The sequence below is a fragment of the Hipposideros armiger genome, unplaced genomic scaffold, assembly GCF_001890085.2.
Source record: "Hipposideros armiger isolate ML-2016 unplaced genomic scaffold, ASM189008v1 scaffold_619, whole genome shotgun sequence".
NCBI classification, from domain to species: domain Eukaryota; kingdom Metazoa; phylum Chordata; class Mammalia; order Chiroptera; family Hipposideridae; genus Hipposideros; species Hipposideros armiger.
The window spans coordinates 572,040-595,451 of NW_017731969.1; the positions used below are offsets into that span (position 1 = coordinate 572,040).

General features: G+C 45.4%; 2 protein-coding genes across 2 annotated transcripts in view; one reads left to right on the plus strand and one right to left on the minus strand.

Moving 5' to 3' along the window:
* The window catches only part of SAE1 (SUMO1 activating enzyme subunit 1), a 74,004-nt gene extending 69,936 nt beyond the window's left edge, over positions 1–4,068 (minus strand). Inside the window, exon 1 of the mRNA XM_019625240.1 lies at positions 3,866–4,068. Within this exon, the coding sequence (XP_019480785.1) occupies positions 3,866–3,963 (98 nt within the window). The 5' untranslated portion in view covers positions 3,964–4,068. The remainder of the gene's footprint in view (positions 1–3,865) is intronic.
* Positions 4,069–11,508: 7,440 nt separating this feature from the next.
* ZC3H4 (zinc finger CCCH-type containing 4) overlaps positions 11,509–23,412 on the plus strand; it is a 41,805-nt gene continuing 29,901 nt past the window's right edge. Inside the window, exons 1-2 of the mRNA XM_019625213.1 lie at positions 11,509–13,430; positions 13,554–13,722. Coding sequence (XP_019480758.1) covers positions 13,559–13,722 — 164 coding nt within the window. The 5' untranslated portion in view covers positions 11,509–13,430; positions 13,554–13,558. The remainder of the gene's footprint in view (positions 13,431–13,553; positions 13,723–23,412) is intronic.

Genomic DNA, 23,412 nt, shown 5'->3' on the forward strand with positions numbered 1-23,412 from the left:
TACGTCCACCCACAACTAAGACTGAACACAACACCTTGAGCTCAGAGGCCAAGAGCTGCCTGCAGACAGGAAGCCAGATGGCAACTGGCACCCTCCACAACCAAGATTGAACAACAACTTGGCTGTTCCCCTCCCCCAACTCCCTAATAAAATCTTAAAAATAAATAAATAAATAAATAAACTATGTGCATAGATAATAGCCTAAGAAATGGGCAAACAGTTTCATCCTCCAACATGACAATGATCTGTGTCACACATCACTTCTGGTATGGCAATTTCTGTCAAATAAAAATATTACTGTGTCCTCATCCACCTTATTCACTGGATCTGGCACCGTGTGACTTCTGGCTCTTCCCCAAAGTCAAAATGACCATGAAAGGTAAATGTTTTGAATCAATTCAGGACATCAAGGCAGCCAAGACAGTGCAACTAAAGACACTCATGAAAGAAGACCTCCAGAACTGCTTCAGAAAGTGGCAAGAACGATGGAATAAATGTGTTCGAATTGAGGGGGTGTGTTTTGAGGGGTATTAATGGCAATGTATCTTTTACTGTAAATAGTGTTTTTATATTTAAACATTCATTGTGTTTCTTCATCATACCTAGTATATCAATCCGTGAAGCTGAACTGATGGAGACAACGGCAGAGAACTCATGCTCTGCGTAAAACAGGTAGCCTCTACTCAGCTCCAAGTCATGTGTGGTTGTCTGACCTTTCTATTTTTCAAAAGACAGAAATCAGAAAGTCTATGTGAAACTTCCAGATGGGGGAACTTCTCATTATAAAAACTTTCAAACACACAGAAAAGTAAAAATAGTTAACATTTTGCTCTACTGACTTACCCACATACCTACCTATACCATGGCATTTCATGCCTTTAGTGTGCCATCTCCAAAAATATGACATTCTTCTTCACAATCATACTATTATCACATCTAGAAAATAATCCCCACATATCATCTAATAGGGCTGAATATTCAAATCTCCCCTATTGTCTAAAAGATGTTTTTGTAAAAATTTTCCTCTTGAACCAGGATCCAGTCAAGGTTCACACTTTGCATTTGGCTCCACCTCTTTACTCTTAATCTAAAACAGTCCCTTCACTTGTTTTTCCCATGACATATTGACTTTTGGAATATAACTAGTGCAGTTGTCTTGTAAAACATTTCATATTCTAGACATCTTATAAGTACCTCAATGGTGTCCTTTAATTTGTTTCTCTGTTCTCTAAAAGCATGATTAGAGTTAAAAGAGATATAGGCAGGAAAATGTCAAAGATGACACACTGAAGTTCTTATCTCACCACATCAGAAGGTACATTATTAATAATTACCTCCAAAAGACAAATGAGTTTTTATTTCTCTTTTGTTTGAATATTACCTTGGCCTTATGGATTCTAAGTCATTAAATATTATTAAATGAAGTTGATTCTTTCTGATGCTCAAACTGTCCCTAATTTGGCCACGTATCTAGATTTTTAAATGCTGGCAACTAATTTTAAAAAATGTAAAATACTGTAAGAGAGATACAGTCCAGTTTTTAACCTCTACACTGTATGAGTTCCCTGGGAAGGCCTTTTTTAATATTACTCTCCCTTTCAGTTCTCTGACAATGCTGGTCCAGCATCACAGAGGCAAAGCTGTAGCCAGTATGCAGTTTGCCACCTTCCATTTCAAAAGGAACCCCAGCCCCCAGAGTTCTCCTATCACACCTGGAGTTCCCTTAGAAGCAAGGGAACTGTCCCCTCTATCTTCAATCTGCTTTGTGGAGCCTCCTTTCTGTATATGCAGGGGAGGGAATTCCTGCCCTTCCTACTCCAGAGAGCTGCTGTGAGACTCAGTTGAAAATGGACATGGAGGGCCGGCCGAGTGGCTCAGTTGGTTAAGAGCTCACTCAAGAGTGTGAGCTCTGAGCAACGGGATCGCTGGTTCCATTCCCGGCTCGAGATGAGCTGCCACTGAGCTGCCAACAGGTGGCTGGATGGCTCAGCAAAAAAAAAAAAAAAGAAAGAAAATGGACATGGAAGCACTAAAACTAAGATTGTCTACAAATATAAATTCCAAGTTACAGATAACCCCTTCCTTCCCTTCCAGGATCCTCAGCCAATCCTTTTCAGGTTCTCCAAGTTCACTCCACTCCCTCAGAATAACTCTGGCCTCCCAAGAATTCCATACCCTGACTTTGGTTTGCCCCTTAGGTCATCTCCTCCTCAGAAGCCCCCATCCATTCTTTGTTGTTCCTCAGATAAATCATAGCTATCCCTCTGACAGTTCCCTCACTACATTTCTGTTTAGCCCTCACCAACTTTACCCCACCTCAAACAAAACTACCTGCTGCCCCCACACCCCTGGATCAACCTTTCTAGTACATTTAGGACTTCTAAACACTCCAATCCTTCCAACAGCAGTCCCTATAATCAATTAACCCCACCTATGTCTTCAGGCCCAGTCTTAGTCATCCTTGAGTTCTCCTTTTCATACCCTACACAGACTCCTTCAGCAAATCCTGTCCTCAAATCCTTGTCTACCTTCAAAATATATCCAGAATATATATTTGATCCCTTCTCTAGAGTTCCAAACCCCATTACTTATGTCTCAAGTGGATTACTGCAGTAATTACCGCAGTAGTGCCCCAACCGGAATCCTTATTTCCACTTCTGTCCACTTCAACCTATTCTCCAGACAGCAAAATCCTTTTAAAACACAAATCAGATCATGCTACTCCTACTCAAAACTCTCCAACAGGTTTCCCAGCACACTTAGAATAAAAAATAAAAAAGCTACTCCTCAACTCATTTGGTTCCAGCCACCCTATTACTCTAATTTGCCAAGTATGCGCTTGCCTCCAGGATTTTACACGTGCTGTTCTCTACTGCAGAAATTTCTTCTAGATGGTTTTTTCCTTTCATACAGGTCTGAGACACAATGTCACCCTTTCAGAGGCCTTCCCTGCCCCCCACCAAAATAGCTCTCCACTTCACCATCCTTTATTGACCCTCTTATCCTGCTTTTTCTCCCTTGCACTTGCATTACTTAACATGTTATTTACGTTTGTCTCCAACACTAGAATGTAAGCTCCATGTGAGTAAGGAGTCTGTTTAATTCAGGGATATATGCTGTGCCTAAAACAGTGCTTGAGACAGGTGCTCAATAAATATTTGATTAAACCAATCACCTCTTTCAAAGACCTCATCCCCTTGGATAACTACTCCTCAATACCCCAGGTATGCCAAACCATACTGTCCTGTCCTCTCTGGACACACCCCCATACCTAGACACAGCAACCTCTTAAGGCATCTCCAGCCCCCCTAGACTCTCCAAGACTCACACTAAAAATAACTTGACACCAAGGTCCTCAAAAACCCTCACTCCTTCAGATTGGCCCACCCACCCCTTAGAAGCCACAAGAAACTAAGCTCACAAGCAGTCTCCCCAGCGTCCAGCAGAGAACAGGTCCCACCTTCTAGGAATGAATGAACTACGCCCTCGCCCTCCCGCCCCGCTTCATCCTTTCCAGGCATTCCTGACGGTTCCTATTCCCTAAACCCCACCATCACCCCCATTCGGGCTTCCGAGTCCCTGAGTTTGAATCCTCCTGATCCCTTAGGTCTCCCCCACCCCTCTCAGAGGCCTCCAATCACTTAGAACGGCCCTCTCACCACCCTGGGACGTCCCCGTTTCCAATGCCTTCCAGAAACATCCCAAATCAACCGTTCCAGTAATCACAGGTGCGCTACCATCCCCGGGTACAGAATTCCCGCCTCCTCTCTTCAAATCAGACCCTCCCACTCCCTGAGGGTAGCTAACGCCTCAGGCCAGACGACCGCTCAAGACCCTCAGCCCCACAAGCCGCACCGGCCCTGACCGTTTCTGGGCCTCCAATCCCCAGAGACGGATCTGCCGGTCATACTGCGCTGCCTCCTCCTCGCTGATACCGCCGCCTGTCTCCTCCTTCTCCACCATGGCGCCGGCTCGCACCGCCCGCACTCGGGTTCCGCTCACGCCAACCGCCCGCCGGCTCGCTCGCCTCCAAACGCCGCTGGCCGCGTCTGCGCCTGCGCTAGGAATCGCGACTGCGCAGTAGCTCCTCCGCGGCCCCGCCAGCCGATGGATCCTGGGGCAGACCGAGTGGACCTCCCCAGGCTCAAAGGCGGGCTAGTGACTGTCAGTCACGTGACGGAGGCTCCAGCCAATCCTGACTAAGAAATGGCGCGGCCTGTGTCGCCGCACGAGGATACCCAAGTGGTAGTTTATGAAGCTATTTATTCAGCATATATTTATGGAGCGCCTGCTGCAAACGTGGCATTGGGGATGTTCTGAAATAAAGTGGCGAATAAAATAGTCAAAGTCCTGTCCTCATGGGCAGCTTCCACTTTTATCTCTTGGGACACTTACTCTTTAACCCCAGCCTCCATACTAGCAGAAGCCAAAACAGCCCATGGAGAGGTCCACATGGAAAGGAACCAGAGCTCCTGACCGTCAGCCAGGCCAACAGCCAGCACCAACTTGCTGGTTACGTGAGTGAGTCATCTTAGAAGTGGATCCTTTGGCAAATGATAAAGTCACCCCAGATAGAGGAGAGACAAGCCGTTCTTGCCAAGCCCTGCTCAAAGTGCTGATCTGTAAGCAAAACAAATGATTGCTGTTGATTGATGTCACCAAGCTTTGGGATCACTTGTTACATAGCATTGGATAACCTAAATATTCTCCCCACAACTCGCTCCTCACACTTTTCCCTCTCCTCTCTCTCCTGCCCTTTGCCTGACCCCAACTTTCTCTCCCTGACTCTCTTTCCCTTTCCGTGCTGACATTCTCCATCTTTCTGAATTTAGTCTCTTACATAAACCCTGGGGGGAGTATTTTGTATTGTGGAGTAGGGAAAGCTCTCTCAGAGGAAGTAATGAACAAGTAGAGACATGAGAAATGAAGTAAAGTGAAGGCTGAGCTGTGATGACTGAAGGGGACAAAGGCATCAATCAAGAAACCAGATTATGAATTTTTTTTAATTTAAATATACAGTTGACCCTTGAACAATATAAAGGTTAAAGCACCAACCCTACGCCCAGTTCAAATCCATATATAACTTGATTCCCCAAAACTTAACTACTAATAGCCTCCTGTTGACTGGAAGCCCTATTGATAACATAAACAGCTGATTAACACATATTTTGCATGTTATGTGTATTATATACTATATTCTTACAATAAAGTAAGCTTAAGAAAATAAGGAAGAGAAAATATATTAACAGTATTTATTGAAAGAAATTTGCGTATAAGTGGTCCTCTGTTTTTTCTTTGTTTTACTTTTTTTCTTTTCTTTGTTTTTGGTCTTTTTTTTACTTTTTTTTTTTTAATTGGGGAATTGGGGGGATGGGAACAGTGCTGGGGAATTGGGGGAAGGGGAACAGCCAAGCTGTTGTCCTTCAGTCTTAGTTGTGAAGGGCGCAGCTAGCTCAGCTCCCAAGTCCAGTTGCCATTCAGCCGCCCATCGGCAGCTTGGGGCCGCCCAGCTCAAGGTGCCGTGTTCAATCTTAGTTGCGGGTGGGCATAGCCCACCATCTCACGCGAGAGTCAAACTGGCAACCTTGTTGTTAGGAGTACGTGCTCTCACCAGCTGAGCCATCCTGCCACCTGTTGGCAGCTCAGCAGCAGCTCAGCTCGGACGCAGCTCACTGGCCCATGTGGGAATCAAACCGGCGATCCTGTTGTCAGAGCTCGCACTCTTACCAACTGAGCCACTCAGCCAGCCCTCAGAGCATTTTTTTTTTAAGATTTTTATTGGGGAATTGGGGGAAGGGGAACAGACAAGTTGCTGTCCTTTTGTTCTTCAGTCTAGCTGTGGAGAATGTTGCTTCACTGGTCCAAGTTGGCACCATCATTGCGCTCTTCCCGGGCGAGTCAGATCAGTCGCCGGCTTCTGGACAGCCGCTCACTGCGGCTGCTGGCTACACACGGTAGCCCATGGCAACCCATTGCAGCAGGGGCTGCCACCTACGCCGTCGCTGGTGACTCACTGCAGCCCAGCTCCAGGTTGAGCTATTGTTCAGCATCTTAGCTGTAGAGGGCAGTGTCACTGGCCCTCATATGTGGGATCCGAACCGGGGCCCTCTGGCGTCCCAAGTCAGCTCTTAACCAACGCGTCACTCGGCTGGCCCCAGAGCATTTTTTTTTAATTGTGGTAAAATACACATAACATAAAATGTACTGTCTTACCCATTTCTAACGGTATAATTTACATTGTTGTGCAGCCAATTCCCAAAACTTGTTCACCTTGCAAAACTGAAACTCTTATCTATTAAATAACTATAAAAACAAAACAAAACACCCCGACCCATTTCTCTCTCCACCCAGCCCCTGGCAACCACCATTTTACTTAAGTTTCTACAAGATTGCCTATTCTAGATATCTCACATAAATGAAATCATACAATATTTGTCTTTTTGTGACTGGCTTATTTCACTTAGCATAATGTCCACAAGTTTCATGTATGTGTGTAGCATGTGTCAGAATTTCCTTCCTTTTTAAGGCTGAATATATTCCATTGTATGTATATACCACATTTTGTTTATCCACTCATCCATCGATAAGATACTTGGGTTGCTTCTACCTTTTAACTATGATGAATAATGCTGCTGTGAACATGTGTATACCAGTATCTCTTTGAGACCCTGTGTTCAGTCTCCTAGGTATTTATTTACCCATGGGGCAGTTCATTTTTCGACATCTAATTAGAACAGCTGCCCAAAGTGAGACTTTGTAACTTAAAACGGGTGGAGAGCAGTTATTCAGTGGATCAGGCTCCTGGGTTTAAGGATTACATAATTACCTCCACCCAGGTGACTGCTCACCATTAACCAAGCCAATGGTTCTCAATCCCACCTGCACATTAGAATTATCTGGAGAGCTTTTCAGCAAGTATAGTGCCCAGGCCCCTCCTTCAGAGACTGATTAATTGGTCTGGGTGGAGCTGAGACATTCGGATTTCTAAAAAATGCTCCCCAGATGATTCTAAAATGCAGTCGGGGGAGAACCATAGAACAAAGATCTGTGTGCTGTTCATTCTAGTCTTTTCCTGTTCTTTCTGTTAGGACCACTTAACTCTTAGGGATGTTTAAGACATCAGACTGAGCTCTGAATATTTTTCACAGCTCTGTACAACTTTTTTTTTTTTTAAAGATTTTATTGGGGAATCGGGGAAGGGGAACAGACGAGTTGCTGTCCTTTTGTTTCTCAGTCTAGTTGTGGAGGACATCGCTTCACTAGCTCATGTTGGTATTATCACAGAGCTCTTCCCGGATGAGGCAGTTGCTCGCCGGCCATTGGACGGCCGCTCACGGCAGCTCATGGCAGCTCTTGGGGTTGCTGGCAGCTCACGCTGGCTGCCTGCCACTCACGGTACCTCAAGGCAGCCCACTGCAGCAGTGGCGGCAGCCTACGCCGACTTCGGCAACTCATAGCAGCCCAGCTCCAGGTCAAGCTGTTGTTCACCATCTTAGCTGTAAAGGGCACAGCGTCTCTGGCCCTCTTGTGGGATCTGAACCGGGGCCCTGCTGCTCAGAACTGATGTCTCAAGCCAACTCAACCAATGCGCCACTCGGCAGGCCCCCTCTGTAAAACTTTTAATCACACTTTCTAGCTCATTCTGTAGACACCGGCTACTGGTTAGAGTAGGAACTTTAGGGAATCAAGTGATTAAACTAATAGGTTTTAATAAAAGTGTAACACCTATAATAAAATAAAAATATTTAACTATACAGATTGATGAATTTTCACCTATAAAAGGTGTTATGGGTAGAACTGTGTCCTCCTATAAAATATGTTCAAGTCCTAATCCCTGCTACCTATGAAAGTGACCTAATTTGGAAGGTCAAGTTAAGATGAGATTGTTAGGGTGGGCCCTTCTTATGATGCCATATTGGATTAAGGGCCCACCCTACTTCATTGTGACCTCATCTAATTGAATTAATTATACCTTCAATGGTCCTATTTCCATGTGAGGTCACATTCTGAGGTTCCATGTAAGGCCATGAATTTGTAGGGAGGGAAACACTATTTAACCTAGTAAGGTATGAGTGGATATTGTTAAATATATAGTGACATGTAGAATTAAATTTTACATGTCTGTGTGGGGAGCTAGCTAACTAGATGTAATAACTCTGGGATTTGGATTAAATCTAGCAGAATTGGAGGGTGGTCAGTGCTTGGGAGTAAGGAACTGAGCCTGGCTATGAGTTTATGATCACTGAAGTTGGGTAATGGGTACATGAGGGTTCATTTTACTCTTTCATTTTTGTATGTTTAAGTTTTCCATAATAAAAAGGTTTTTAAACTCTCATTTTAAAGTTTTGAATCCAAAGATATTGCACTGTGCTGTGATACTTCCTGGTCTCGGGGAAAAGGCCAATAACAGGATCAAATAACTTCTCTGTGTGGAAAAGATGTTTAGAAGTCATGGAATGACCAGGCAGTAGATGGCTATATCAAGTGTCTTTTATTTATTTATTTATTATTATTTTTTTAGCTGAGCCATCCTGCCACCTGTTGGCAGCTCAGCGGCTCAAGTGTCTTTTAGATAGACTTTGGAAATAAACACTTTTGCTGAGTTGCCTTGTATTATTAAAATGAAATGTACATGGATCATAAAAAGAAAAAGAAGAGGAGTCAAACTATTTTGAAGAGCTAAAATAGATCCATAGTGTTAAATGATTAGTCAATAGATTGACCTTGAAAGTGACCCTGAAGATCCATGGCATGTAGTCATTTGTAATTGGTTATGGAGTGACTGCAGCCATTATCTGTGAGTATGCATTAACTCTTGTAAAATGATCACTTTGTGAAAAAGAACCCTGAAAATAAAGCTAACTGCTCTATAAATTATTTTCTCCTGCACTTCTTGACTCATTAAACATCTAAAGTGTCCCCTTTCTCTCTTCCCCCTTATACTTTTCCAAAGCTTACAGGGAAAATGTAATGTACTGGTATATTCTCAAGTTTCGGATATATATATATATATATATATATATATATATATATATGTTCTTAAGCATTTTTCATTGAGGTGAAATTCATGTAACATAAAATTAACCACTTTAAAGTGAATAATTCAGTGGCATTTAGCACACTCACCATGTTGTGCAACGGCCACCTCTATTCCAAAACATTCTCATTACACAAAAGCAGTGATATACATCTTGTAAATTCCCAAGAGTCTACCATGACTTTCCTATGCTCACAATTCCAAAAGAACTGGAATAATTCAGCATTACAGCTTAATATAACTTACTATAAATTGTTCTTTCCATTATTTAGGAACTACCATTAACTTCGTTCATTAGGTGATCATTCAATACCAATGTCATGTCGCAGGACATTCTATCAACCACGGACCCTGTCTTCTAAGTGCCAGTAACAACCCACTCATTATTGTAATGCCCAAAAAACTCCCCTCAAATTTCTAAAATGCCCCCAAGGGAGCAATACCGTCCCTTTGAGAACCAGTTGACAACCAAAATTAATTTCCCTCAATAATTTCCAAAGTGTCCTCTAGGGGGCAACATCACCTCTTAAGAACCAGACAGACCAAGCAAAGATTATCTCCTAGCCTGGACTTGATTATTCTCCATCTTCCCTAACTAAAACTAGGGTTAGGTTAGCAGGGAAGAAAGGGGAAATAGTTACTGAGTTGGCAGCAGGATCCAACACACCATAATGCCTCGCTTTCTTCCCCAGGGGTTTCCAGAGATTGGAGCCAGCTGCTGGTTTTTCTTCCACACTCTGAAGCGTGTCTTCTCTGTAATGGACTGTTTATCCATAGCGCAAATAAAGTCCTTTGCCAGATTAATGATGTTCCAAGAGTAGAAAGAAACAGGTACCATGGAAGCATTGGTCATGCTCATGGGCATTACAGAAGGTTCCCTCTCAGAAAAATACAAGGACCTGACAGCTCAAAGATGTTTTGGAGATCCAGAAGAAGAGGTATGTTGGCATTTTTTCTTTCCAAAAGAAAGGGTAAGTTGCTGAAACTTGCACCTAAACACCCCCCACCCCCACCCACTAAAAAACAAAACAAAAACCCCACAGTGTTTGGTGGCCCTCTTGGAATTTTGGAGGCAACTTGTATCATACTTAGGAGACTTGCTCTCACTCATCAGCAAAGAAAGTGCTACGGCTGCTGGGGCCCCGTGCAAGAAAAAGTTTTCTAGCTGGTACAAGATATAGTACAAAGGACTCTGCCATTTGGGTCTTCTAACTCAGTGATCCAGGGATTCTCAAAAGTGGTGACTACACAACAATTTGTCTTTCTCTTATTGATGGGCATTTAGGTAGTTCCCAGTTAGGGGCTATTTCAAATAGTGTTGCTATGAACGTTCTTGTTCATACTTTTTGGTGTGCGTTTCTTTCTGTTGGATGTATACTTTTGGGGGGAATTGTTGAATCATAATGTAGGCATATATTCAGCTATAGTTGATATGGCCAGTCTCTTTTCCAAAGTGGTTCTAAGGGAACTCCTGTGTTTCTCCTCTATTCTGGTCACTCTACTCCCACACCAAACAATTCTCCAACTGGCAGACACCAGCTGCTTTGGCTCTTCTCTCTCTAGATAATCTCAGAAATAGCCACCTGGAAGTTAATTCAAAATTTCAACGTACATTAGTACATTCAGGAATGTAAGCAGACTTTTGTTGGTTTTTGCCCTGCAGTTGTTAACTGATTAACCTCTCTTATCTCTTCCTTCCAACTTCCAGCCTGCTTAATTTAATTTAGGACATCTCAGAATATTTTTTCTTGTCAAATAAAACATCCCTACCATGAGTAAATCTTTTAATTGGCCTATAAGAGACCTTTTTTCCTTGCATGTGCCATGATTATAATAAAATGTTGACACGTGTTCATAACAAAATTGTCCAAAAAAGGTATCTTTAACACACCAAAAGCTAGAAGAGCAGGATTATGGGAATGAAAAGGAATAATTACTCTAAGTAGGTCGTTATGTGTAATTGTGAAAGATGTTGTTCTATACCTCGATTTATGAACTCCACATATTCTAGTTATGGACAAAACAACACTGGTTGAGAACACAGACCACATCTAGGACAGCATCCTGTCCTTTCAAGGTGTGGTCTTCAACTGGTGCCATCTCTGAAGCTAACAGTCCATTCCACAATCCTAGAAAGCCATCTGCTTTTAGGTAATGAGGAAAATGAAAAGACTAGCAAATCCCAGCAGACAAGATTTCGCCATGCTTTTTCAGTGCCATAGTAGAATAATGTCTACCAAGACTTTTGGACATTCTAGTTGTTACTTTGACTTACTATTTAATTGTTGATTAGGGTATAGATGTGGTCAAGTTATGGAAGATTCTCAAGTTTTGAATGATTTTTGTCTGGCAGAAAACACATTGACCAGTTTTGTATCAACCTTTCCAACCTAATTCCAGCATTCTTTTTTTTTTCACTGTCTATCCATACCCATCCCTCAAGGCCCTCCCTTGAACCAGCTTTATTTTTCAGCTTGTTCTCTCATTAATGCGTTAAATAACATCTTTGATGCATACTCACACTTTTTTTGTGTCATGGTCATGTTTTTAACTTTAAAAAAATTATACTGAGAAAACAAGATAGTAAATAAAGTCCAGGGATGGTAATACTGACAGAAATAGGGCAGATGGGGGCAGAAAAAAATAACACCAATTCTCATTAAATGATTATTCCAATGAAGGCAAATTGGATCCACTGGGATCAATCGGCCACCAGTGGCTGGGAAGTGTGACACTGGATGTAGAGACCTTATTCACACTACCTGTTTGAGTTCAGAACCACCAAGATAACATTTCCAAGTGATGATGAAGTTATGCTGGGCCTCCCACTTCATCACTTGGTGCATCCGATAATGCACCATCACCTGGGATTCTGTGGCCAGTCATTCGGTTCTCATAGAACCTATGAATAAGCCAAGAGCTAATTTTCAGAACAAGAGGCCATGACTTTTTATAAAACCTCAGGGTGCATGCCTCCTATTGAGGTTTACCAGAGGTCCACAGACTACCCCAGGAGGCAATAGATATGCCAGCTCTGATTAAAGATTTTGCTGTGCTTATAGCTAATCCTATAACCTTGAGCCAATTACTTAAATACCAAGGTTCACTCTACCCGTTAAATGGGCATAGTAGCTCCCCTGAGTATACCTGTGAGGGCCAAAGGATTTTACGTTCTTGTACTGTTTGAACCCGGTCAGCGCTTCCAAGTTCAGCGTTTGAGAGCCTTCCACCTACCACACATCAGATTCTTAAACTACCAAGGCCCGCCCTTCCTGCACCGCCCAGGGATGACGTCACTGACCGAGGTCTCTAATGACATCATCTCCGGGCGTGCTCTACTCAGCTTCATCCTCCCATTCTCCGGAAGCCTACAACTCCAGCACTCGTGCCTCCGGCTTTAGGTTATTTTTTTTCTCTCCGTAGCCCGAATTCCTTCCTTCCCATTCTCCCACCTAAAACTTTCGACTCTTCCCGCCTTCCCTCAAGCTAGTAATTTTCGGTTCCTCCCGCTTGCTCTCGGGCGAATTCCTCAAAATATTTTACTCCTTTAATTAATCGCCTCGCTAGCCTGCCTTTTGGCTCCTTCCTTCTAAACCCCATTACCCCCGCGCGGCCTCTTTCGGCTGTTTCCGCCTCCTGCCACCCACACCGATGCCACCTTCGGATCTTTGCGGATCACCTCAGTTCCTTGTTTCCCAGTCCCGACCCGCTTCGGCTACTTCCGCCTCCCTAGGGCCTCCCTTTTTTTTCCTTTAGCTCCACCCCGTGGCCCACCTTCGGCTCTTTCCGCCTCTCCCCATCTCCCGCTCAGCTCCTTTCGGCTATTTCCGCCTTCCTCGGCCTCATTTCTCCCTTCGGGTCTTTCCGCCGCCCTTCGGGCGAGTGGTCAGTACCCCTCTCCTCCACGTGACGCGGCCTCCACCTCCCAGTTCCCCCTCCCACATCGCCCTTCCTCCCGCCTCAGCTTTCCAGCCCGTCCGGGCTGCGCCGCCATTTTGTGTGAATTTCTGACTGCGGCGGGGGCCGGGCAGCCGGGGCACCCAGGGCGAGCAGACAGACAGACAGTCGGCCGGTCTCCGCCGCCCGTTTCTCTCTTCCTAAAATCTTTTTTTTTTCTTTTAAACCCCCCTCGCTCGCTCTCCTCTTCCCCCTTCCCTCTCGCTTGCTCCATCGCGCGGGGCCCGCGCTAATTACACCCAACCACCCACCAGTGTCCGTGTCCCCCGGGTCTCCCACTCCCGGGCCCGCGGGGGTGCGTGTGGGGGGGCTCTCGCCCCGATGAGGGCTCTGCGCCCGTGAGCGAGTGACCCCCGGGGCGGGCTGCGGAGAAAGCAGGCGGCGAGCGTCCCGCCGAAGCCTAGGCCGCGCGGCCTACGCGGAGGTCGGCACAAAGGTGATTCCGAAACCGAAAAAATATATACCCATTCCTATCAGGAGCCATCAGAGCTGAAGTGTGCCCCTCCCGCCACGCCCAAGCAGTCCTTTTTCGTGCATTAACATCCCCTCCCCCCCAAAGGAACTATGGAGGCCGCGCCCGGGACCCCCCCGCCGCCACCATCAGAGTCGCCGCCGCCGCCATCGCCGCCGCCGCCATCATCAACGCCTTCGCCTCCTCCGTGTTCCCCCGACGCCTGCCCGGCCACCCCGCACCTCCTCCACCACCGCCTCCCGCTCCCTGACGACAGGTCAGGCCCCCGGCCCGGCCGGGGCAGCGTCCCCGGGGGGAGGAAGAGGAGGAGGAGGAGGAGGAGGAGGAGGAAGGGGGGCGGCCGCCATGTTGGGCCGGGCCGCGGAGGAGGAGGAGGAGGAGGAAGGGCGGGGTCGGTGGGTGTCTCTCGCTCGCTCGCTCTTTCTCGCTTGCTTTCTCTCCTGGCCTCATGCGTTTCCCCCCCCTCGCGGCGCTCGCCCGCTCTCCCTCGCTCTCGCTCTGTCTTTTTTGGGCGCCATGCTGAGGGGAAGGTGAGGAGGCGCCCCTCGGACCCCCCGCGCCCGCCTGCCCGCCCTGGGGAGGGGGCGCCGGGGGGGGTGGGCTGCGGAGGCCCACGGGGGTCCTGGCTGCTCTGCGCCCGGAGCTGGCAGCAACGGGCCCGCCTGCCCGTCGCCTGGCTTCGGGGAAGGGGATGGGGGAGGGGCCCCGGACCTTTTTTAGGGGGATCTCGAGCAACAGCCCCGCTCTTAGGGGTTTTGGAGTTGGGGGTCTCCCAGCCCCTGACAGTATCCTTTCTTCTGGGGGAGGTCTGCCCAGCCCTATTCGGAGAGGTACCCTAGCTTTCTTAGGAGGTAGAAAGTGGCGATTTGTTGAGTCCTTTCTCCATCCTCCTACTGGGGGGTCCTTTGGGTGGGGGCTCTCGCGCCTTTTTTTTTTGGCGGGAGGTGTTTCCTAGCTGTTCCCTAGAGGGCAAAAAAGATGGGGGGATCTGTAGCCTCTGATGGAAGCCCCTGCCTCTTTTGGGGGGAGAAGACCCCCATGCTTTTATTTAAAGGGAAGGGACCTCTTGATTTTCTTAGGTAGGTGATGCGGTTTTTTGGGGAGGGCGGGAGAGGTTTCCCTGCCTTGGAGGGGAGAGGAAGTTGGTTCCCTCCTCTTTCGGGTTAAATTGGGGCGCCATCCTTTCCGGGAAAGAAAACGAGGTTTGCGTGCTTTGGCAGGGGGTGAAAGGGGAGTGCCCCCCCTCCCGTTTATTAAGTGCGAAATGGGTTCGCCCCACGCCCTTCTCTGGAGGGTGATAAAGGGGCCAACTCCGCGCGTTTCAGGGCGAGGTTGGGGCCCCGTTTCCCTTGCTCCAGCACAAGGTTGGGGTGCAGTGTTCGCCCACCCTTTCCTGGTGGGGCAGGGGAAGAGGTAGTTAGTGGATTTGGAAATGGAAGGAGGGTTTCTGCCGACAGAAAAGCGAGTCTTGGAGGGAGTGGGGGTGGGGAGGGAAAGAACGCGCTGGACATAGGATAGGGCTGCCGGGAGCGCAGTCCCGGCTGGGGAGTCGCTGAGGACCCTCCTCTAGACAGGCGTCTTAGCCAGGGCTTCCCTGCCAGGCACCACGGCCCCTTCTCCCCACTCCCACCTCCCCTTCTCCCTTTCTCCTTCACAGACCATATTTTGCCTTTTAAAAGAAATGCCACCCACATTCAGAGACACAAGTGCAGCAGTTTGGTGAGCTTTTACAAAATCTTTTTTTTGTTTTGTTCTGTTTTGTTCTAATTAAATGTATCGTCCTGGGAATCGCAGCCCATCGCAGCCTGACTCCAGTTCAAGGAAATAAACAGATTAGCAAAGGTCTGTTCGCTAAGCCCACGTTGGGCTTCCGGGCCCCCTCTTGGGGGCAGGTGCATTACTCAAAGGTGCTTACACGCTTTATTCGACCTCTAAGGAGTTCTCTTATGTCAGAAGTGTATGTCTTACAATGGGTTGGGATGGTAAGTAGCTTCTTTTATTGAGTAATTCAATTATCTCCCTCTTTTTGTCCCTTTCCTGCCTGCCTTCCTCCTCACCTTTAGACCAAAGTGATGCTTGAGAGAGTGAATTTATATGTTCAAATCAGGATTCTAACCCTGTTGAGCCCTTTTAGACTTGCACATCCTTTCAATGTTTAATTTGTAAAATATGACGTACACAGTTTTCTCCCAAAAAAAGTGTGTTACTGTAACATGACAAAAACTTATGTAAAAGGCCCTATGTTTTCAAGCCCTTGGTATCCCTCTTGTCATTTCAATCCATTGCATTGTCTCCAGCCTTCACCTTTGAAGAAAGTGGATACTTCAAGTCCATTTGTAGGAGACAAGTTTACTGAATTTGGTTTATGATACTTGGTTTCAAGTTAATGTTCTCCCTCCCCTCAGCCCCTACTCCCCAAAAAAGATTGTGGTTCAAGTAGATCCAATTTTCTCATTTTACTCCAATGGTGATGGACGTTTAAATTAAGCAAGTCATTTGTAAAGTACTGTTTAAGCACCAAATCTGTAAAATGTGTCAAGCCCCCATCTCCTCTCCCTGTCTCCACTGTTCCTTTGTTCGAAAGCACATGCCTGACCGTGAAAAGTTGATGCAAACGTGTTACACGCCCAGTCATGGTGGAGAGAACACTTCCTTCAGCCCCAAGTCCCCCCTCTCCTACACGTACAAAGAAAAAACAGCAACAGAAATGACTTGCAGAACCAAACACTGTACTTCTGATGTGTTTTACAAGCATAAGTTCTCCTGTTAAAAGACAAAACACGTTGAAGTTCCATTTTTCCTCTTGCCCACTCTTGGTTCCTGACATACTTTGTTAGAGAAAGCTTTTTAACACACAGCCCTCTTCCCCTCCAAAAGACCCTGTTTCCTTTTTTCCAGTTCTTAGGAGAAGACAAAAGTTCACTCACATTCAGATGAGGAAACATGTAAATTGCAGTTCAGTGGACCACTTGTTCTTCCTCTCAATGTGTTCACAACTTAACTCCTGGGAAGTGGTGATCTTAGGTATGTAAAATCAGTTGTGGGAGGAAGAAGTGTCCACACAGTACAGTATCCTGCAAAAAATGTCTGAAGCACAAACTGAACACACTATCCAGTGCGCAGGGTCAGCCGAAAATGAATTGCCTTTAAAGTTTCCCCTCCTTTTGTGAAATTCCTCCTCCAGGAGCCAAGGGCAGAAACTGGATGCTAACAGATGAATCTTCCAAGTTTCAAGAGCTACCAAGTTGTAGAAGGATGCTTATTTAACTTTACTTTTAAAATGAAATATTAAGAAAATGGGATTTTTTTTGTAAGTGAAAATTTGAGCAATCATTTATTTATTGAATTTGAAAATATTTCCCTAAACATTTGAAAAGTGCTCAGGCATATCAACATAAGGGTTTATTGTTTTTTTCGTTCTCAAAGGAATCTCACCTATCAAATCCAAGAAACCCTAGTAATTATGTCAAACTATTTTGGTAGCCATTGTTTTTGAAATGTCACAGTACTGCCTTTTTTCCCCCCAAACTGATGTACCAGTATTAGTTAAAATTCACATTAATGGATGTTGCAAAAAAAAAAAAAAAGGGTGTCACTCAGAATCCCTGATTTAACAGCAACTCTTATATATTTGTAATCTTGAAAATTTTTATATTCTCTGGGGAGAAGTTTAATCTGAAAGCAAATAAAAATCTCCCAGTAGAAACAAAGTCAGTTGTGACCAGGAAAACATGAATATTGGAGTTCTAAAACCCCCTTTTTTTTCCTTACTCCCCTCAAATTTGCTCTTCAAAGGAAAAAAAAAATAGGATTCCCCAAAAGGGCTTTCTAATTCAGTCTGTCCTGTCTTCTAGGAAGCATTTTGATTTGCTCTGAAGGTTGAAATTTTTGATTCCTGACAAGCCAGATTATTATTTTTTTTTATGTAGAGCTATTTTCAAAAGCCACAATGGTGGCTTTTCTTTAGCCAGGAAGGCTGATCCCAGGGGAAAACTGTTTTGCACCTGTGGAAATGAAGGCTTTCCCAGCTGTTGACTACCTGGCAAGTTAGAGATTAACGGTTGACTGAGTCTGTGTGTTCCTGTCCATTTGAATGGAGACAATTTCATATTGGGCTGGTTCAGTAGTTTATCATTTAATAATGTCTTGACCTCTGCTCCTTTCTCTCAGATCTTTTCTCCTTCCTTGGTAGGAGAATGGATGTCTCAGGGTTGCCTTACTTGTTTCACTTCTCTTACGTTTTTGTGGCTGTTGAGTCCCAGAGCCATCTTGTATAGGGCAGATCCAGTTACTGTAAATACCTCTGTGGTGAAAATTGCTCCTGAAACTATTTCCAAGTCTCCGTGGATAGCTTTAGGTCAAACCACAGTCCAGAGAACCTAATTTTGGTCCCTGTGGACATTTTCTAGTCCTGGAGTGACTGGTTCTGACCCAGGTTGGGAAGTTGAGTAACAGAAGAAAATAATTCAGAGCAACTAGTAAGTTAAATGGCTGAGTTTCTAAATGAGCAAAGCACTCGCCTGTACCTTGGCAGCATGCCCACTGACACAATAGGAGAGAAAAGGATGGTTTCTGAGATTCCTGGCAGTTGGTATTTAATAAGCTGATTTCAAGGACCCGTAACAGCATAGGTGGAGGGAATCCTGTCAGAATAAATGGTTTAAGGTTGATTTCATAATTAAAACTTAATGGAAAAAGCAGAAAAGCTGCCTCTTTGTCCTGGTTGCAAAGAAATTTCATTTGGATAAGGTAAACCATCGTTCCAGGGAAGCCAGAATTCATGGATTGGCTTTCCAAATGTACCTGCCTAGTGTTCGTTGCAAACCTCTCTTGCTTTGGGTAGTTCACGAAGATGCAGTCTTAGAGACATTGTGCGAGGTTATTTCATTGACTTAGTAATGATACAAGGTAACGTGGGCAGTTTTTCAATCAATTTTTGGCTCTCAATCAGTTGATGATAATAAAGGCATGGCCTCTTGCTCGTTGTAGACGACTTTGCATCCTGCTATTGAAATAATTTTTTAGCAGAACACAGGTTATTTTGCTTGGAGCATAGTTTCTTCTAGCCAGATTGCTCTGGATAGAGGATCTTTCTCGTGTGTATTTCTTTGTCATTTCATGTGTGTGTGAATTGGTGACTCAGCTCCCTATTTGTAAGGCAAGTGCTGACATTCTCTGAACATTGAGGTGGCAACAGGATATGAAGAAACAGCTCGGGCTTTGGAGGCAGATAAGCTTGTGCTCAGGCCTGGCCCTGCGTGCACTGTACAGTGGACAATGATGATAACGTCTGCTTCTCAGGGTCACTGCAGCAAAATGGACATAAGCAGGGCACCCACACAATGCCTGGCATTCACTGGGTCTTGGTTTCTTTATCTCCCTTCTGTCCCTACTAGAGAAAAATTCTAAATATTGGGTTGTCGGAAAAGTTGTGACGCATTTTTGCAAAGAAAAACAGAAAAAAATACGTCATGACTTTTCTGACAACCCAATAGAACTTACAGTTTGGTGTGTAAACAGAAGTAAGACCAACATCTGTGTTTTTGAAGGAACTCAATTTATCTTTCACTTCTTAGGTTTCTGGTCAGCTTATTCAATTGCAAGGAGCCGATTGGGGTTGAAACTAAGTGGAAGCCATCTTACGGCATTTGTTGCTTGCCCAGTGTCCTTATTATAGATGCTAAAAAAGCCACACTGTCTAGCTTATGCTAACTACCTTCCTGTGTTCATCTTTTGCAATTAGGATCAGAGTCAGTGCTGCAATCTTGGTAGGCCTCCTGGGAACAGGGGAAGCAGGGCTCTAGCACCTCACCCACTGCTAACCAGTCACATCACCTTAAGCAAGTCCTTTACCCTCTCCAGCATCTCCGACAAATGAGCAAGGTCTGCCCCAGCTCCAGGGTTTGCCCACCCCTGGGTAATTTGGTTGAGTCAGGTTTTATTCATCCATTCAGCAGCCAGGCTTGTCCTGTGCTTTTCTTGGAGCAGAAAAGTTTTCAGAGAGTGCAAGTAGTCTTTCTCTCCTGAGGACTTGATTTAGAGTTGGGCAGAGGTTGGTACCGCCTTTACCAGGCCTCATATTTCCTTCCCGTGTCTGACCTCCCTTGTACAGCTTCCGGTCACGGTAATGGGCTGCTGTTACTTCTGCAGCTCCCGAGACCCAACTGCAAGGTAGATGCCTTAAAATGAATTGGAAGGTTAGACTGAGTGGCCAGCTCACAGGCAGATCACCAGAGAAACCTTGGCTCGGCAGCTAGGCTGAGCACGTGGTTCCCTTGTCCTGTTTGTCCCTGTCAGATGGTCCCAGAAACCGGAAACTCCAGGGGCTATAAAGCTTAAAAAGCTGGATGCTGCCTGTTTCCACACCAGGGTTGGCCCTCTTCTGGTAGACAGATGGTGGGGAGTAGTGGATGGCTGTGGACGTGGGAGTCAGGCCGACCGGAAGTGACTCATGAGTGTTACTCAACTCCTAAGTCTCCTGGCCTTCTCAAAGGTGTGACAGTGCCCAGTTGTCATGTGAAGGTCAAAGATTACCTCCATGAGCCTTCTGAATGCTTCGGCATTAACTCACTTCAGCACTCTGCTGAGGAACTGAAACACAGAAGTCACTTGTCCAAGGTCACACAGCTAGTGGCCATGGAGGCAGAGTTAGAGCCCAGGTAGCCTGTTAGAACCGAGACCTGAGCTCTGTACCCATATGCTGTCCTCCGGGTCTGCTGTGATATTTTTCATACTGTAGCGTGTGGTTATTAGTGGGATGTGAAGTCCATTTATTGATTTGTCTCCTGCATTTGAAAAACAAATGGAAGAGGATAGAAAAAGCAGAGTACAGCTAAGGTTAACTTGGCTTGGTGAAACTTTTGTTTGAGAGGAATGTAAAAGAGGGGATGTGGGTCAAGGTCAAAGTGTGAAAGCCACTAAGACTGGAGCAGGCAAGCTGGCCCTTTGGCCAAAGCCCACCCAGCCTGTTATTTTAAGTAAAGTTTTATTGGAACACTGGCACACCCATTCATAAATATCTTCTTGTGGCTGCTTTTCACGAAACAGTAAGTTGGGATATAGACTGCCTGCCAAATCTAAAATTTGTTTACTCTCTGGCCCTTTAAAGAAAAAGTTTGTTGGTCCCTGCACTGGCATGATGTGCCTGGTGTGCCTGCACTGCAGCTGTCGTTGTCAGTTTTGTTGTGGCGGAGGTGTGAGAGAATGGGAGGGAATACAGGTATGCCCTTTAAAGTTGGCAGCAAAGAGAGGGGGATGTGCTAATGCCCCTCCAGGACCTGCGGTGGCTCCATCCTCCCTGGGTTCCACTCCTTCCAGGGAATGTAGAGGCCCAAGCCCGGGGTTTTGAACCTTTGAGTTGAAGGGATTTTCATTCATAAGAAGTAAGCGGAGACTCTTGAAGCCTGGTGTAGAAGTGGATCGTGGCTGGTACATCCTCACTATGGCCTGACCCACAGAAGCTGGGCCCAGATGAGAGTGTCACTTTAGCTAAATGTCCATTGCAGGTGGCTTGGAGTGTTGCCCTGCTCATTTCCCTAACAGACACCAGGGCTTAGGTTTCCTAGGGATTCCAGGCTCTGCCATTGCTTAGGGTACCACAGCAGTCCCGGGAACCACAGCCTCAGCAACGTCCCTGGCGTGGGGGGTGACTGGCAGCTACTTTCATCTGCTTTATTGGTATACCGATCCATCAAAGATGGGATCTCATCAGTCACCCTCCTGCCTATCAGGAAGCCCTCAGTAAACACTTGGTGAATGAGTTTGTGACTAAAGACAACCCCTTTAGGACCTCATGAGGGTTTTAAGTGATCCAGGTTGCTGCCTGGGAAATGGTCCAATGGCTGTGTTAATGAAATTGACAAAGAGGTTGTGGATAGCAGAGATTGATGCTGTGTGTGTGTAAAATATATCCTGAGCACCTGCCCAGTCTGTGCTGGGCCCTGGGAAACTCAGGGAAGGGGGTTGACTCCACTCTCTTTCTTCTTGGCCCTCCAGGAGCCCACAGATGACTGGAAGTTAACAAATAGTTGTGTACAGATAATTGCAGTTCTTCATAAGAAATTCTTTAGGGGTGTATGAACAAGAAATCTTAGAGTCCTAGGCCAGGTGTCATTTAAGAGGAAAATATTATTACTTTTGTTGAATGGAACGAAATTGACTTTTCTGGGAAAAAAAAAGATAAACAAGAAGTCTTATTTCAATTATCCTTGAGTAACCCAGCCGCTTTCCAGCTTTAAGCAGTCTGAGGCATGGTTGGGTGAGAAGGTGGCTAAGAAACTTTGTTGCCGAGAAGCACATTTCAGAGGTTGATTGACAGGAGAAACTTGGATCAGAGAGATACCTTTTATCTAGCACATGAACTGTTCTCAGAATGAGTGGGAGTGGAAGAATAGCTAGCTTACTCAGGCAAAGAAAATGACACTGAGAATTTTCTAGCAGGCGGGGTTTTTTCCCTGGTCATTTTGTTTGATGTGTTCTGTCAAGTGGTGTGTATGCTTGGACAAACCCCATTGTGGATGCTGCATACTTGGGGATGAAGTGTTCCTTCCAGCATTTAGGGGACTTTGAATTTCCTTTCTTTGGATTTGCGTTGCTTTCTGTCTGTCTTGGGATAAGTCCCATTTGGTTTTTCACTAGGATTCCTTGGACCTTTATGTGTACCTTATTCCCTTAGCTATCCAAATGTCTGGTCAGATTTTTGAATATCCCAATTCCCTTTATTTGGTGTTGGAAGGACTGTATTGGCCTCGTGTCTTTGCACAGGGACAGTTTTTACTCCCGACACATTTATTCTGGGCCAGGTTGGTGCTAAGCACTTGACTTACATGGTCTGGGGGTATTCTTCCCACAAGAGTTCATTCCATCCACCCTGGAGGTTTCATCAGTGCCTTCTCTTCACAGTTCACACTGGGGCAGAGTGTTTAAGGAACTTGCCCAATGTCTTAGTACCTCACTTTGGCATTTCTTGAAATACTGTTTCATTTAATCTGTTTTCTGTACTTATGTTTTATATTTTCCAACTCAGTTATGAATTTTGGGGGAGAGGTTGTTTTGTCAGTTGGCCTGATTAGTAAATTAACTCTTTTTCAGGTCATCTCTAATTGTCTTAAGGGTAGCAGTGAAGAGCTGGGTCTGGAGTTATAAAGTCCTGGACTCAGGTTCCAGTTCTGCTTCTTCCTGCTTTGACCCCATGGGCAAAATTTCTTCCTATCTCTGAGCCTCAGTTTGCTTTTCTTTTCTTTTTTTTTTTCTTTTTTCTTTAAAGCTTGTAAAAGTTTATTTGAGCCAGACTGACAATTGCCGGGAAGCAAAGCCTCAACGGGATTAATAAAATGTTCCCTCAGTTTGCTTTTCTGTAAAATGGGCAACTAATGAATCACTACCATACAGGTTTGGTAATGGGTCTTGGTGAAAGCTGAGTAGAAGTACAGAGCTCAGCAGCCTGGTGCCTGGCATGGAAGTTGCTGCTGCAGAATATTCGGAATGAACACTTCCTCCTGCTCTAAGACTTTATAAGACTCTGAGGTACCCAGGCAGGTATTGTAGTTGAGGAAACCAGGGTAGAGAGGTGAGGGATGGTGGAGGCCCTGCACCTGGGACTCTGGCTGTCTGCTAGGAAATTAGCTGCTCGAGGACCTTGACATCTCCCTTCTCACCTTGCTGAGGTTATCCCCACTCGGGGCATCTTTTTCTTTTTTAACTTTTGATTATGGAAATCTTTGTAACATCTTCAAGAGAAAAGAAAACAGTATTACAAATCGCCATGTATCCATTACTCAGTTTCAACAATGATGTACATTCTGCCAGTTTTTTTTTTGTTTTTTTTTTTAAAGATTTTTATTGGGGAATTGGAGGGATGGGAACAGTGCTGGGGAATTGGGGAAAGGGGAACAGACAAGTTGCTGTCCTTTTGTTCTTCAATCTAGTTGTGGAGGATGTTGCTTCA